At 38.5% G+C, this 14,444-nt stretch overlaps 1 protein-coding gene across 5 annotated transcripts in view; it reads right to left on the reverse strand.

Moving 5' to 3' along the window:
* Pcdh19 (protocadherin 19) overlaps positions 1-14,444 on the reverse strand; it is a 109,385-nt gene that overhangs the window by 88,422 nt on the left and 6,519 nt on the right. For 4 of the 5 annotated variants that reach the window (XM_052735360.1, XM_052735343.1, XM_052735334.1 and 1 more), the window contains one exon: positions 14,026-14,353. The exons of the other annotated variant lie outside the window; for it this stretch is intronic. In XM_052735360.1, the coding sequence (XP_052591320.1) occupies positions 14,026-14,353 (328 nt within the window). The remainder of the gene's footprint in view (positions 1-14,025; positions 14,354-14,444) is intronic. 5 annotated transcript variants of the gene reach the window in all.

The following is a 14,444-nucleotide window of genomic DNA, read 5'->3' on the forward strand; positions in this document are numbered from 1 at the left end:
TCTATATGTCTCAAAATTAAGGAGCAGGAACATGGAATCAAACAACACAGAATACTAAAACTAACACATCCACAAATTATCCATTGGGTACTCATTGAGTGCCGACAAAATCCTTGCCTAAAGTGGTCCCTATAATGCTAGCCTATAGCATTTCTACAGTATTAAAATCTGCACAGGTTGTAGTTAACAGTTATTATTTTAAAGCTAAAACTTAAAACGTTTAAGCCAAATGTCTAAAGCTTACGAGAGCATTCTACTTTTACAACAACATACATATGGATATGAAAAAAGAGGAAAATATTTTTCCTAACACTATTTCCCACATTTTAAAGGTGATTGTTAAAGAAAAGCATTAGTTGTGAATGTAGTCCTTTATGTCAGTTATTAATTGGGAAAAACCTCCAAAAGAAGAAATATAAGAGGAAAAACTGCCAAAATTTGATTGAAAATGAAAATAAGAAACATATTTGTTCTAGGCCTCCTCAAAATAACTTATACAGCCGGGCAGTGGTGGCGCACACCTTTAATCCCAGCACTCGGGAGGCAGAGCCAGGCGGATCTCTGTGAGTTCGAGGCCAGCCTGGGCTACCAAGTGAGTTCCAGGAAAAGGCGCAAAGCTACACAGAGAAACCCTGTCTCGAAAAACAAAAAAAATAAAATAAAATAAAAAAATAACTTATACAATCTGTCTATGTCATCTCATTGGTCTTAATACTATACAGCCTAGCACCTATTTTTTTTAAACTAATTGGCTTTTCCCAAAAAAATTGCATGTTCAATTAAATGTAGAAAATTTGGAAAATTAGCATAGTATAAATATACAACCTTATTTCTGGTATCCTACAATAGACGTGTGTATATTCAGTTCAGATAAATTAATGCTTGGTAACATCTCTCTCTGCTTCAAAACGATTGAAGCCAATGTGTTTGCATTGTTCTCTTTTCTGTTCTGTTTCTTTCCAGTTAATGTAGATCATGAGAATTTTCCTCTATCATTAAATATTTCTCAGAAATCATTTTATGCCTCTCACATTATTCTAATGTATGTGTATATATTGAATCATTTACACAAGATGATACTTGAATATTTCCAATGTCTTACTTCTGTAAGTTATACTGAGATTAACACCTTGTAACACCATAAATTCATATGCAAATCTAAACTTTTTTCTTTAAGATAAATTACAAAATTAGAAATAGATAGCATAAGGCTATTAATGTGCACTGCCAAATTGCCCTCAAGAAAGACATGAATTTCACTGATTATACTTTATATAGCAGCAGTATATCCTAATCATGTCCTTGGCACCCATGAGTATTGTTTTGCTTTAATCTTTGTTCATTTGATAAGTAAAATTTGAAATACTGCTTATTAAATTATTGTCTGTGATTGGTTTAGGTAATAAATTGTTGAAGATAAAGTTGTGGAGACTTTAACTTAATACTTCATACACTTCTTTATTACTTGATCTTTTAAGTAATATGCATGCACCATTTTTGCAATTAAAAATTAATAATGCCATTCCATTTCTATTGTCTGATTAACATGACTGAAATATTTTCAAATGCCATGGCTATTATCTGATTGCTAAAACTGAAATATTTTCACATCTATTGCCATCTTATAGCTTCTCTATGAAAAATATCTTAATGTTTACCTTTTTATTGATTGTAGCAGTTCTTTTGATATAAGGGTATATTGTTTGTGTCTCTATCTGAGATGTTCCCCCTGAACTTCCTAAAACTGTCATTAAAAACCTAAAACAGTCCTTATGCTTCCTTATTTTTTCATGTCACCATCTAAATTTATTTATTTATTTATTTATTTGCTTCTACTCATAAAAATGTAAATTCTGTGGGAGCCAGAAGTTACATTTGCTCACTTTTATAGCTCCAGTGCTTTGAGTATTGACTAGCATGAAGTATGCACTCTACGAATATTTGACAAATTAATGAATTAATAAATGTAGTTTTTAATCATAGAAGCAGAATAGAATGATAGTGAGTCAAGGTTGTGAGTGGGGAAAATAGGAAGAAACTGACCAAACAGTATGAAGTTTTAACTATAAAAATGTATTCTAAGTGTCTGATATGCTGAAGAGCCATTATAGTTGACAACACTGCGTCCTATATTAACATTTGCCAGGAGGGTAAGACTTAAGTGTTCTCACTATTTTTTTTTTTTGGTTTTTCGAGACAGGGTTTCTCTGTGTAGCTTTGCGCCGTTCCTGGATCTCGCTCTGTAGACCAGGCTGACCTCGAACTCAAAAAGATCCGCCTGCCTCTGCCTCCTGAGTGCTGGGATTAAAGGCGTGCGCCACCACCGCCCGGCGTGTTCTCACTATTTTAAAAGTGACAACTATATGAGATGGCAGATACATTAATTAGATTGGTTATGGAAATCATTTCACAGTGTTTATAGACACCAAAATATCAAGTTATGCACCTTAAATGTATAAGACTTCCATTTACCAAGTAACTCCAATAAAACTATAAAACAAAAATGAAATATATTTTCTTGATTGCTGTATGAACTTAAAATATTTTCTCAGCTTATGTGTTTTTAATTTAACTTATGAATTTCTGAGACATAGACTTTACTAAATTCTAGATAGTGAGTCAGAGCTATAGGTGTTTTTGGTTTGTGTATATTTCCACTTCATTTTCATTTTCAAAATTAGATATTTGACTTCTAATAATTGTATTGTTTTCATTTTAACTCTTTAAACTGTGCAAAAATTTATTTTTTGATATAATGGAAAATATTTTTTAATTGTCAACTAACTACATAGCACCATCGAGTAACAACTCTTTTTGTATCACCACTGATCATCTAAGCTAGGAGGGTAAGTACTTCCTATTCTTTCTATTTCTCAAAGCTGAGTACAAGAATGGTAAAGAAAAGATGATTAAAAATATTGAGTGCCTGCTGAATGGATAGATGTTTTCAAGCCAAAATATTTTTTTTTTTTTTGAAAAGCGCCTAACTACTAAACAGTACTTCCATTCACTAAATTTTAGAAGCAAATCCTCACAGCGGGCCAGTTTTTATCTAAAACAAGTGAATATCCTGTAAGAGCAGGGCTCTTTAACCACTAAAGAGCTAAATTCATCAGTAGCAAAAGATAGTCAATGAACAGCAGATGCTGTACAAAGGGAACGGTACACAATTGACCTGCCTCCCAAAACACTCCTGAAAATAAGTTTTCAGTAGAACACCACTTCCCATTTGGATATTCACTGACTACACCTACCCCTGAAGGAGCCACTGACTCTCGTAAGAAAAAGATTGTCTTACTGCAAACAGTGCCCCAAATCCTGCTGAATGCAATCTACCAGCCTCCAACATAGATTGAATTTAATAATTCTGGAATCAAATCCAGTTTGCAAGAAAATCTAGCTCATTTTTTTTGGCTCTCAAGTAAAACCCCAAGTGCCCCATATTGATTCTGTGAGGCTGTTAGCCTCCTCCTATGGACTGAAATTAAAAATAACAACAACAAAAATACATTTTTATTGAATTCTGGCTCTTTGCTGATAATCTATAGCAAACAACAAAATGAGCAAAGCCAAGCTGAACTGCCTGTCATGCCAACAAATCCCACAAAGAATGACAATCGGTGAAACATATTGTTAAACATGAATTGTAGCTGAAATATTTATCTCAGCTGCAAGGTATTAAAATGTGAAAACTTTCCAAGTGGAAGCTTCAAACAATTGTATTAGAAGTTGCATAATTTGGTTAGATTGACCTCAGAACAGAATAAAAAGCTGCTTATTCCATTATGTTGGCCTTGGTTGGTATAAAAGGTTAGATAATTTATCAAGATACGCAAAACCTTTCTCAAGAACACCTAACTTTGAAAGGAGAGCCCGCTGACTTCCAGCTTATGAATGTTTAGGTAGGGTGATAACCATAGCAGAATTTATATATACACGAATCTGTCTCCTCTGCAAAATATTAGTTAGTCAGGCAAGAGGAGTCCATCTCTTATTTATCCTTAGAACAAGTGCGTGCGAACTGAAGGAAAATGAGGACATCCGTTGCCTTTATGGAAGAAAAGGCATTGGACTGAAAGACATACTTGAATGATGAAAGTATTGTGTTTGATACTCAACACCGATTGCACAGAGAACATGCTCTCCTCATTGAAAAGCTACAGAGTCATGCCTACAGTGTCACTAGCCATAACTAAGCTCCTTACCCTTAATGCAACCAACAAACTGGGCATTCACATCAATCAACTCAAACCTTTATGCGGTTTATGAAGCTTTACAAAGCCCTAAAACCAATACTGCAGAAGTCCATACAATTGTCCTCAGAGATGAGATGAATGAGAGACTGGGGATACACTGACCCAGTCCCTTTACATATTATTTCAGGTTTAGTATAATTTAGTATTTGTTTGACTTCTTCAAAATTTGTGATGTCTTTGATTCTGAATTCTTTACTAATAATGTTTCAAGAAAGCAAAACTTCTTCGTGAGGTCCTGAATTTTGTTTCACCTGTTTTACTAGTGTACTTCTCCCTTATCACAGGACTGCAGATCGCTACATTATCTTTGGGGATACAGTGACTCAGGGTCAGCCACACTCTAGAAAGAACAGTACTGGTGAAGTTTTCCAGGCTCAGAGAGTTAAGAGGACAAAATGTTGCAAGTTTCCAATACATTTTTGATCAGGTGCCCCCAACTATGAGAATATGTATAGTCACAAACCTTTGCAGTTCTGGATTTTTCTCCACTTGCTATGATCTCTTCTTGAGGATACTTGATGATCAGATGTAGATCATGCAATAATATCCAGTGTCACAGCCTTGATAGCGCACTAGCTTTTAACAACTTTTCTCTGGCAAGTCACCACACAATGCACAGTTTGTGAAAAAGCAATTTCTTTTTCTTTCCACTTCAAGTATACCATACCACACTTCTACTGCAATGAAGCACACCAACCACCCTTTTCCAATTTCTGAAGAATTACCAGTAGAGGCAAAATTAAAAAGAGTGACCCAGAGGTCTAAGAACACATATCCCAATAGCAGTCTCACAAGCCATGAAGAAAATTGGTGTTTCTTCTATAGAATTTGACATTGGTTTCTAAAAAGATGTAACTACTTTAAATTGTTTTGCAATTTTAAAACCCCACTATGAAAGGAAAAAAAATCATAAGTTAATACTGATGTCAACATGTTCTCTCTCCTAAGCTCTTAGGAATGAATGTGACCATCAACATACTCTGTCACTTAAAAATCTGTACTTGAGAAAAAGGAAAAGCACTAATTGAGGAAGTGATCAGTACAGCAATATCACATTTGATGCCAGTGCCAGTCATATGAGTACAGTGTGCCCATGTCTTCACCACTGTCTTCCAGTAAGTCAATATGCATTGCCTGTAGCCAAATGCAAACACCCCCTCACAGGTGTCAAACTCCAAATATTGCGGCTATAACACAGAGATTTTTAGTTATTCAAAAAATTGTTCAAGGGTTAAACCAATGCCTGTGACTACAGGCAGTCTGCCTACTCATGCATCCTCATCAGAAATGGTTTTATAGCAAATTGCCTATACTTTTTGGCAGTCTAAACCAGTCAGACTTCTCTGATTCGAACCATGAGAACTAATGAGAAAGAGGAGGGTTTAAAACAAAGACAAACTCAAAAGAGACAAAAAAAAGAGTCCTCGGGAAATAATTTCCAAGAATTAAGCATACTCACTCTAGGATACACTTAAGCTGAGCTTCACGTGCAGCAGTGATTATTTGACAGTGTCTAACTCAGAATTCTCAATTAAAAGTCATTCCAGAAAGGTCTATCCTTGGCCTCACATTTGAGTGGTAGCATTGTCTTTTTCACATAGGCAGCTAGCAGAGGTTAAGTGAGTGGAGAAGATGGCTCTGATGATCTAAAACTCATAGATGCGTCTATGATCAGCCTAGTCCACAAAAATTACCATAAAGGCAGAGAGAAGCGAAATTTTTTCTCTACACACACACACACACACACACACACACACACACACACACACACACACACACACACATGCACGCACGCACGCACGCACACACAGAGAGAGAGAGAGAGAGAGAGAGAGAGAGAGAGAGAGAGAGAGAGAGAGAGAGAGAAGTATCTAATTTTTCTGTTAAACTTTTCCCCCTGCCAGCTTAACGCAGGGAATCCATTTTGTTCAGAAGAACAAACTACAATCTGAGAAGAGGTGCCCTTCATGCTCTGGAAATCAGATTTCGGCTCAATCTAGAAAGCTGAGGCCGCCAAGGCCAGTTACTGGTGGTGCTGAAGGAGAGCAGCTTGCCACAGAACAACAGCCAGATGGGGCCCAGTGGGAGAAGCTGAAAACTGGCCACCCTGGCACTCAGAGGCTTAATGGAGCATCAGAAGACTATGCACATGAAGACAGTGCTTAAGCATCTGACATTAAGAAACGCTGGTGCTGGTCTACTACTAATGCTGAGCTCAAGGAGCACACAGGCTCAACATCAAACTTCTTGTCTGTTAAAATCCTAAACGTACACAGGTCTCAAGGTAGCTGCTCTTAACACTTGTTTGTCAGCCTAGCAGTCTCATTTCTTTTGAAAATCCATTCTCTCCCTTCCCAAATTCTCAATTTAAACAAAAGTTATAAAGGAATCCTTTATATTTCATATTTCAAAGTAATTTATGGGTTCTACCTAATCCAGGAAATCCTCATTGACCTGGGGTGCTTTTACATCCTAGAGGGAAAAGGATAAATTTAAGAAGAGAAAGTCAAAAGAACTAAAAACATTCCAGGCAGGTTTGTGCCATAGGCTTAAGAAGAGTGTAGCTGGACTAAATTGGGGAAGCTCTACATTTTTATTTCAATTTTTTTAAATCTTTAGTAAGTAAGTATAGACATTTGTTAAATCTACGTGACATGTATCTGTCTGGTCTTGACTTTATATATTTTAACTATTACATAATTGCATTTTTAATTAAGTGAAATCCAACTAGGAATTAACCCATGAGAATTCAGGGGCTGCTGTTACCTTCCAAGGGAATAAGGAATTTGGCCCAGCTTTCAACACTTATGTAAATCTTGCCACCATAATGAGCCTGTTTTAACCAAACAAAATATGTAAAACTCCAGACTTACAAAGGAAATCAGTTCAAAGCTGATTGTTCATATTATATTAGGACCCTTTCCTTAAGAAGGACTCCACCATAGGTTTCTTTAAATACAGAAGGCCACCCTGGTTAGATAACAAAGGGTCTAATTTGCAAAACAAGCACTGACTGTCAGCTTTTCAGGAACACACCTACCAACAGGGGTTTATCTCTAGATGCTCCTAAGAGGACTGTTGATTTTCTGTCCTGACAAAAAAGGCACTTGGAAGCTGAAGAACTACGGTCAAGCTACCTGCGGTCTGGTTTGGCCACAAATATATGTGCCTGGGCAAGCCATTTGCTTTGGGGAGGAAGGTACTGGGTACTGAAGCTAGGATCTCATGTATGTGCCTGAAATACATTCTTAGTCCCTTTGTTTTACTTTTTATTTTGAGATGAGGATTCAGTGAGTCGCTTAGGGTGGTCTCAAATTCACTCTGTAGGCCAGGCTTGGCTTCAACTGGAGACTTTTCTGCCTCAGGCTCCCTGGAGCTGTGATGACACAGCTGTGCCACCAAGCCCAGGACATTTGCCTTTTCTGTAACCGCATTTTCTTGACCGAAGAGTCCCTTCTGACTATTCCAGGAATTCTATGGAGCTTTGTGGGGGCAGCTAAAATTTTAAGCAAACCACTAAATGAGAGCCAAAAAGGCTTCTTCATGGGAACCCAAGCTTCTGGAGCTGACAAAACCCATCTCACCAGTGACAAGACTGTTGCTCATCATCCCTCTGGGGGATCCAGGGAGGCAGAAGCACACCGGAAGCTGCTGACCCCACTAAGTAGTCGGCACAAAACTCACTCCTCATACTCAACAGGAAATGAAACTTGAAGAGCATTTCCCTCTGAAAACAACTGACCCTCTGGGACTTTCACTTCAAACCTCTCAATTGTTTGAAGTAAATGAAGCAAGCACACATTAAAGGCCGGCCAGTCACATGTCAAGATATCCAGCCTCTCCTCCATGGGGAAAATGACTGCTCCAGCCCCAGCCTCCCACCTCTCAGATACAGAACTCTCCTTACACAGATGCCTTTATTTATCCACATCTGAGACACTATCCAACCAAGCCTGGCCTCCCCTAAGCCATGGAAGCTAAGACTCATAAGCAGAGGGGTCAACATCTGAAAGTCCAAGCAGGTACCTCAGATCTATGGCAGCACCATACATGAAAGATTCTATCTAGTTTTGCCAGTAGATAACTCCATCTTTTGCCATTCTTCTGACTCCTGGTAAGCTATCGTCTACATGGCCAGTTTCAACATCATCTCGGTACCATATATGGACTCAACAGTAGATTCGGGCAAGTTTAGGAAGGGAATGGGACAGCCCTTTCACTTTGCAAGTCTGACTAACAGAAGAAAAGCAGGTTGGACCACAATGGTCCTGTGATAAGAGGAATTCCAAAGCCCCAGAGCTTTCTCTGGAAAATGTCCTGCCTCCAGACCCCTAGGGAGAAAAATCTCAGGATCATTAGCAAGCACTCTGGCTAAGCTCAACTTCAGTGAAGGTGTACAGGGAGACAGATGATCTCTCAGGTAACCAGTTAATTGCCAATAAGGAATGATAATAATAAATTAGCAAATACTAATGTAAACTAACTCAGTTCTGCAGCAGTTGCGTGGAGACGACAGAGGAACAGTTTATTCTGGAACACATCTTGCTAGCTGCTGCCCGCTGGGAAACGCACTGCCTCAGCTAGATGTGAACCGGGCCAGTAAACATACAGTAGGCAATGGGTGGCCCAAGAATATCCACTGGTAGAAGCAGAGCCCTAGAGTTTTGAAGAAAGCCAAAGGCTTTGTGGGGATGCATTGTTTCCCACTGCTTCATCCTGTAGCCTCGGGATTTCTGTTGACCTTTGACTTCAATGAATCCAAGATCCCATAACAAGGAAACGTTTTTGAAAAACTGAAGCTCACTGGAGGAAAGGTTTCTTGGTTTGCTTTAACTGCAAGTAAAACTGTGTGGTATCCAGACTATCCAAACTAGCTTCATCAGAGTTACTAGGTTATCATTTTTCTGGATCTGCTGTCTGTCTAAATGGCTTGTGGTTATCCAAAGCTCAAAATTTTTCTTAACTCATTGCAAATCCCTAACTTCTTTATTTTAAGGAACAAAGCATGCTGAGCTATTTCTTTCATTTTTTCCAACATTTCTTCAAGGCCTAAATGATGTTTTATTTTCTGTATTTTCCATAACGTAGCCATGCATTCAAACATTTTTGCAGAGTAACTGGAAGCATTCATTCCCTCCTGTCACACAGATCCTTGTTCTGCAGATTCTTCCTCTGCTACATTACTGCTTGTAGAGCTGCACAAACAACTTGCGTAAAGCAAACACACACACACACACACACACACACACACACACACACACACACACAATTTGGATGCTTTACATCAAAGACGCTACATTTTGCCAGCAAAGAGTTTCAACCTAAAACACAAGGAAAAAAATTCAAGATTGAGGGTAAATCAAAACAGAATTCTTCTGTATCTATGTGGAAGCTTTGGCAGTTCCTGCCTACTATCCACCAAGCAGAATTGTCTTCTCCAAATCATTCAGTATCAGAAACTCAAATTTTAACAAGTCTCACAAAGGTTAAATGTGTTTGGACCACTTCACCCATCCTGAAAGTCAAAAGAGAAAGACTCTACCCAAATCTCCATTCTTCATAGGAAAAACATGAATTCTATTTGCTCCCTCTAATGACCAGAACCCCTACTGACCAAAAGAGCAATACAAAAATGCTAATGTGCAAAGGAAAAACATTTTCTGGAAGCCAGAAGCACTCACTATTCATGCTTCCATTCACAAAACATCAGAAGAAAAAACATGGCACACTAAGGGATTCACAGAACAAATTCAGATATTTTCAGAAAAATATTAGCAAACTAACAAACCTAATATCTTTCTTCTTTTTCAACCTCCTTTCTTTTCTTCTGTCTTACACACACACACACACACACACACACACACACACACACACACACACCTCATTTTCACATAAAGTCTATAAACTAAATAAACTAGAATGCCAAGGAATGTGAATCTCACCTTCCAAGTTAAAATATTTAAAAGGTGCACAGCATCACTAATTCTAAAAAAAGCCTTCTGCAAACAGCAAAGACACCTTCCACTTTACCCCCTCGTATGTGTATACAAAACCATGAAATTGCCACAGCTGGCATCCCAAGCAACAGCAGAGGACAGAAAAATATTCACATCCGGTTCCATAAGAGGCTATCTATACAGCACTAGAAGCTAAGTTCCAATGCTCTAGACCAGTGCTCCACTCCCTTTACCTAACCTACCGAAGCACATTCAAAGTCCTGTTTCCATGTTCTTAGACCTGACAGTGTTCAAAGGTAACTAGGTTTATAGACGAAAAAGTCACCCTCAGGGCTAAGGGTCATTAGTAGAGCATCTGGCTAACTTGTACATAGCTCTTGGTTTGAGCCCCATCACCCAAACAAAAGCCATCTTCAATTCAGCACCAAGCCTAGATAGTGCAACAGCAAATTTGCATAAAAATACTATCATCAGCCTTGCCTTGGAAGGAGAAGTACTAAGTAGCATACAAGAGAACAGGTGGTCAAAAGCTATCTTTTTGTTGCCTGCTTGGCAGTTGCACGCTTTGAGTGATCTCGGCTCCCATGCTGAATTGAACGTTCTGAGGGCAGAAGTTTCTTTCCTCTTACATGTATTTGGAATATACCTGTTACATAGCTGGGGACACTGGGCATTAGAAAAACACTTAGTGATTTGGTTTAACGCAGTGGCGATCCATTTCAAAGTTCAGTGGAGTGGAAGCAGCAAGGTGCAAGCACAGTAGTTCTGCGTCTACTCACTTATCTAATTACTATTTCCAATACGCCCTATCACCATACAAATAGTAAAGGGAGTGTGTGCCATAAAAGGCAACACAGCAGAAGAATCGAATATGCAGTCACCTTTGGTCCCAATCTGAAAAGTAAGAATGTCACATACGCTTAGGAAAGGCACATTATCCAGAATTGAAATTGTATTATTTGTCTGTTTCTCTTAAGCTGTCTGATGTCAAAGATCAAGTGTTTTAACTTTGTATCACTAGCAAACAGCAGATACAATATTTGGCACAGTCTAACCATGTAATAAATGCTAGTTGCTTGAGTTAATGAGCAAACAAAAAATGGTTTCATGAAATAATATAAAGGATAATTTTAATGTAATGACTTAAGAATCATCTATTTACTACATCATAGCACTTATCATTCAGTACTATAATTGCTTCATAAATGAATTATTTCTTGGATGGATTAGTTAATTAATGAGGAAAGTATAAAGGTAGGACATACATTGGAACATTATTATTCTAGGAATCCCACTGCACAATATAGTAACATTTAACGTCCCATATTGCAAACCACCTGTTTATATGCTGGCCTCACTAGAAAGTGCATTCATTGTTGTTTTTGTTTTGTTTGGGTTTGGTTTTTTTTTTTTGTCTCTGGAAGTACAGACCCTACAGTAGTGCCTTAAAAGGAATGTACACTCAACAAATATCAGCTGAATAAATGCACTGATCATTCCTGTTCTTCCCGTCAATGTTGAGCAGCTTCTAGTTTGAAAGAAAAGGACAAGTGTCGTTTTCCCTATTCAAAACTTCATGCTGGATACAGGTTAAATATCGTGGCGGATGCTTAGCTATGAACTCTCCAGGACTGCGTACTGGAAATACACACGTAACCTCAGCCTAACCCTGCATACCAATTTTGTTGGACAAAGAGGTTATCAGTGAAACAATCAGAACTGAGACTTTGGCTTTCTGAAATTCTTTGTGTTATCCTGCTCTTAGGATAAACGCAAAAAGGACACCAAGATACTAGGTGAATCAAGAAATCATAGTTACTAACTCCTGCTTCTTCCACATATTCAATAGACATCACGGCTCCCTTTTCTCAGAAACATTGCAAAATGATCACTAAATCTTCAGGATTCAATACTTTTTTGTCCATTTCCACGAGCAATAGCAAACCAGCAATGGAATACACAATAGTAGCACTTTTCATCTTCATTGTTCAATGATCACTACAAATCAGTGGTCTGCTTACACCACCTTGCAGGTATTATCTACACAAAGCCAGCCTAAATTCCTATTTGGTTATAAGAGCCTGGAGAGACATACTCAAGTGAATAGCCCGTTGCCAATGATGATTCTCTAATTTTCAAGTAAAAAAGAAATTTTTAGAGATTTCTATGAATCATACACACTCTTTACAATTCATAATGTTTTATTTCTCCTTGGAAAAACTTTCAATAACAGAGGTGCCCACTTTTTTAGATGAGGAAACAGAGGCTCAGAGAGGTTCCATAGTAAAAGGTGACTCCAGGATTCAAAACCATGCTCTATTTGATTCTACTACAAACCCTTACCTCTCAATCTCTGACTGAATTATTAGTGGCCCACAGTATCTCTCCAAGCAGTCTATGGTTAAGGCACTAGTAGTATTAAGGGTCATTAATACTTAGAAGTAAGTTTATGTGAAATAATACTAGATTTTCAATAACTCTTTGTTTATGGAGTTAGGTACTTTAAATGCTGGTGCTTTTGTTAACAGCGGAATAATATGAGTTGGTCATTAAAAATACTGCTTTTCCATGCTATTAATTCTAGTAGGAATTATTTTCCAGGAACTAGGAGACACAATGTAACACAGTGTAAATGGTCCTAAGCACCCTTTGCCCTACAAAACTGATAAAAAACACTAAGTCCATTTTATGTTCACATGATTGCCTAGGTATGTCGGTGTGAATCATTTCTAAAGGCAGAAAGTACCACTCAAACACTATCTTAGTACAAAGCAAGGTGATGTACTCCTCCCGTTCTGTGTGATCTTCCCTCTGAGTCTGAACAAGTTCCTCAGCATCTCTGAACCTTTGTTTCATCTTCCATCAAAGAGAAATATATCAAGATAGCTGATTGTGGCTTCCTAATAAGATGATGTTTGTAAAGATACACTGAAAAACTGTTGAAGTATTCTTGAAATCTACAAAATAGCTTTTGTAGTGACCTGAAAGAGAGCATGTCACCCAGTGTGTCCAATTTCTAACCAAAGAGGGATTTAAGCAATTCACAGAAAATGAACCCAGTTTAAGGACTTGATTTTAGCCTTCTACTCCTTCCCCCTCCTGCTGCCCCTCCACCATCACTGATTTATCACCCTGCTCTCCCAAAATATTTCCATAACCAACAAACATTTGACCATATTGCATTGTTAAAAACTCCTCCATGAAAACACCCAAACTGAAAAGAAACAGTTCATTCAAATTCATGGCTACTTCATACAATATTCATATTAGTGACAGTTTCAACATCCTCAATTGTCAAACGTTATTACCAGAACTGCTAAGAAACAGCAATCTGACTTTTTTCAATTTGATTGCTTGCATCCTTTTAACCATAGTTCAGCAAGATGGTAGAGAACAGTAGTATGAGAAGAAAACAGCAAAGTTGGGAGTGCCTTTAGGACTCTGAACCACGAGAGGAAACTGGAATTGAAGCATTACAGGGCTTCCCTCATTTTCAACACGGCTTGGTGACCTGAAACTGCTTTAGTCTCCAAGCTGGTACCACTGCAACAGGTGGAGCAATCTTTTGCTCTGCTGGGACATTATGAAGGCATGTCAACGCTCAGATTATTTGAGTGCAGACTCCCAACACCACCCCTTAACAAAAGCCCTCTATGCTAAATCACTCTTTGTCCCAAAAGGCGCTGTTAGCAAATCCTGAGTATGGAAATGGGCTTAGACAGGTGGTATGCCTCCAGAATGACTCATAGTAGAACAACCAGCTTCAGAAGGAGATCTTGGAAGACCTCACAAAACTACTTAGCTGCACTCACCTCAGGCAGGGGCACACCATTGATGATCAGATCTGGCTGCTGAGGGCCCTGGCTGTTGAAGGAGTGGTGGTAGATGTGGTTGGCAGTGGTGTTGCGGGTATTCTGGTTCTCCACATTCAGGAAAGTGCTCTCAGAGCGTCGGCAGCCTAAGGGCAGTGTCTGCTGGTGGTAGTCGAAATAGTTGAGGGACGAAGTAAGGGAGGAGCAACTGACAACATTCATCTTGTCTGTCTCCTCCACATCCCGAGGTACAAGGCGGATGTCATTCTTACTAATTTTTTTCTTCTTACTTGATTTCTTTTGATGCCCATAGGAGTATTCAGCGATTCTATGTGACAGAAAAGGCAGCACGAATAGATAACACCTTCTCAGACCATATACTGATGAATAAACATTAAGCACCCCAGAGGGTTGCACCC

The sequence above is a fragment of the Peromyscus californicus genome, unplaced genomic scaffold (assembly GCF_007827085.1).
Source record: "Peromyscus californicus insignis strain IS unplaced genomic scaffold, ASM782708v3 Scaffold_10__1_contigs__length_136768540, whole genome shotgun sequence".
NCBI classification, from domain to species: Eukaryota; Metazoa; Chordata; class Mammalia; order Rodentia; family Cricetidae; genus Peromyscus; species Peromyscus californicus.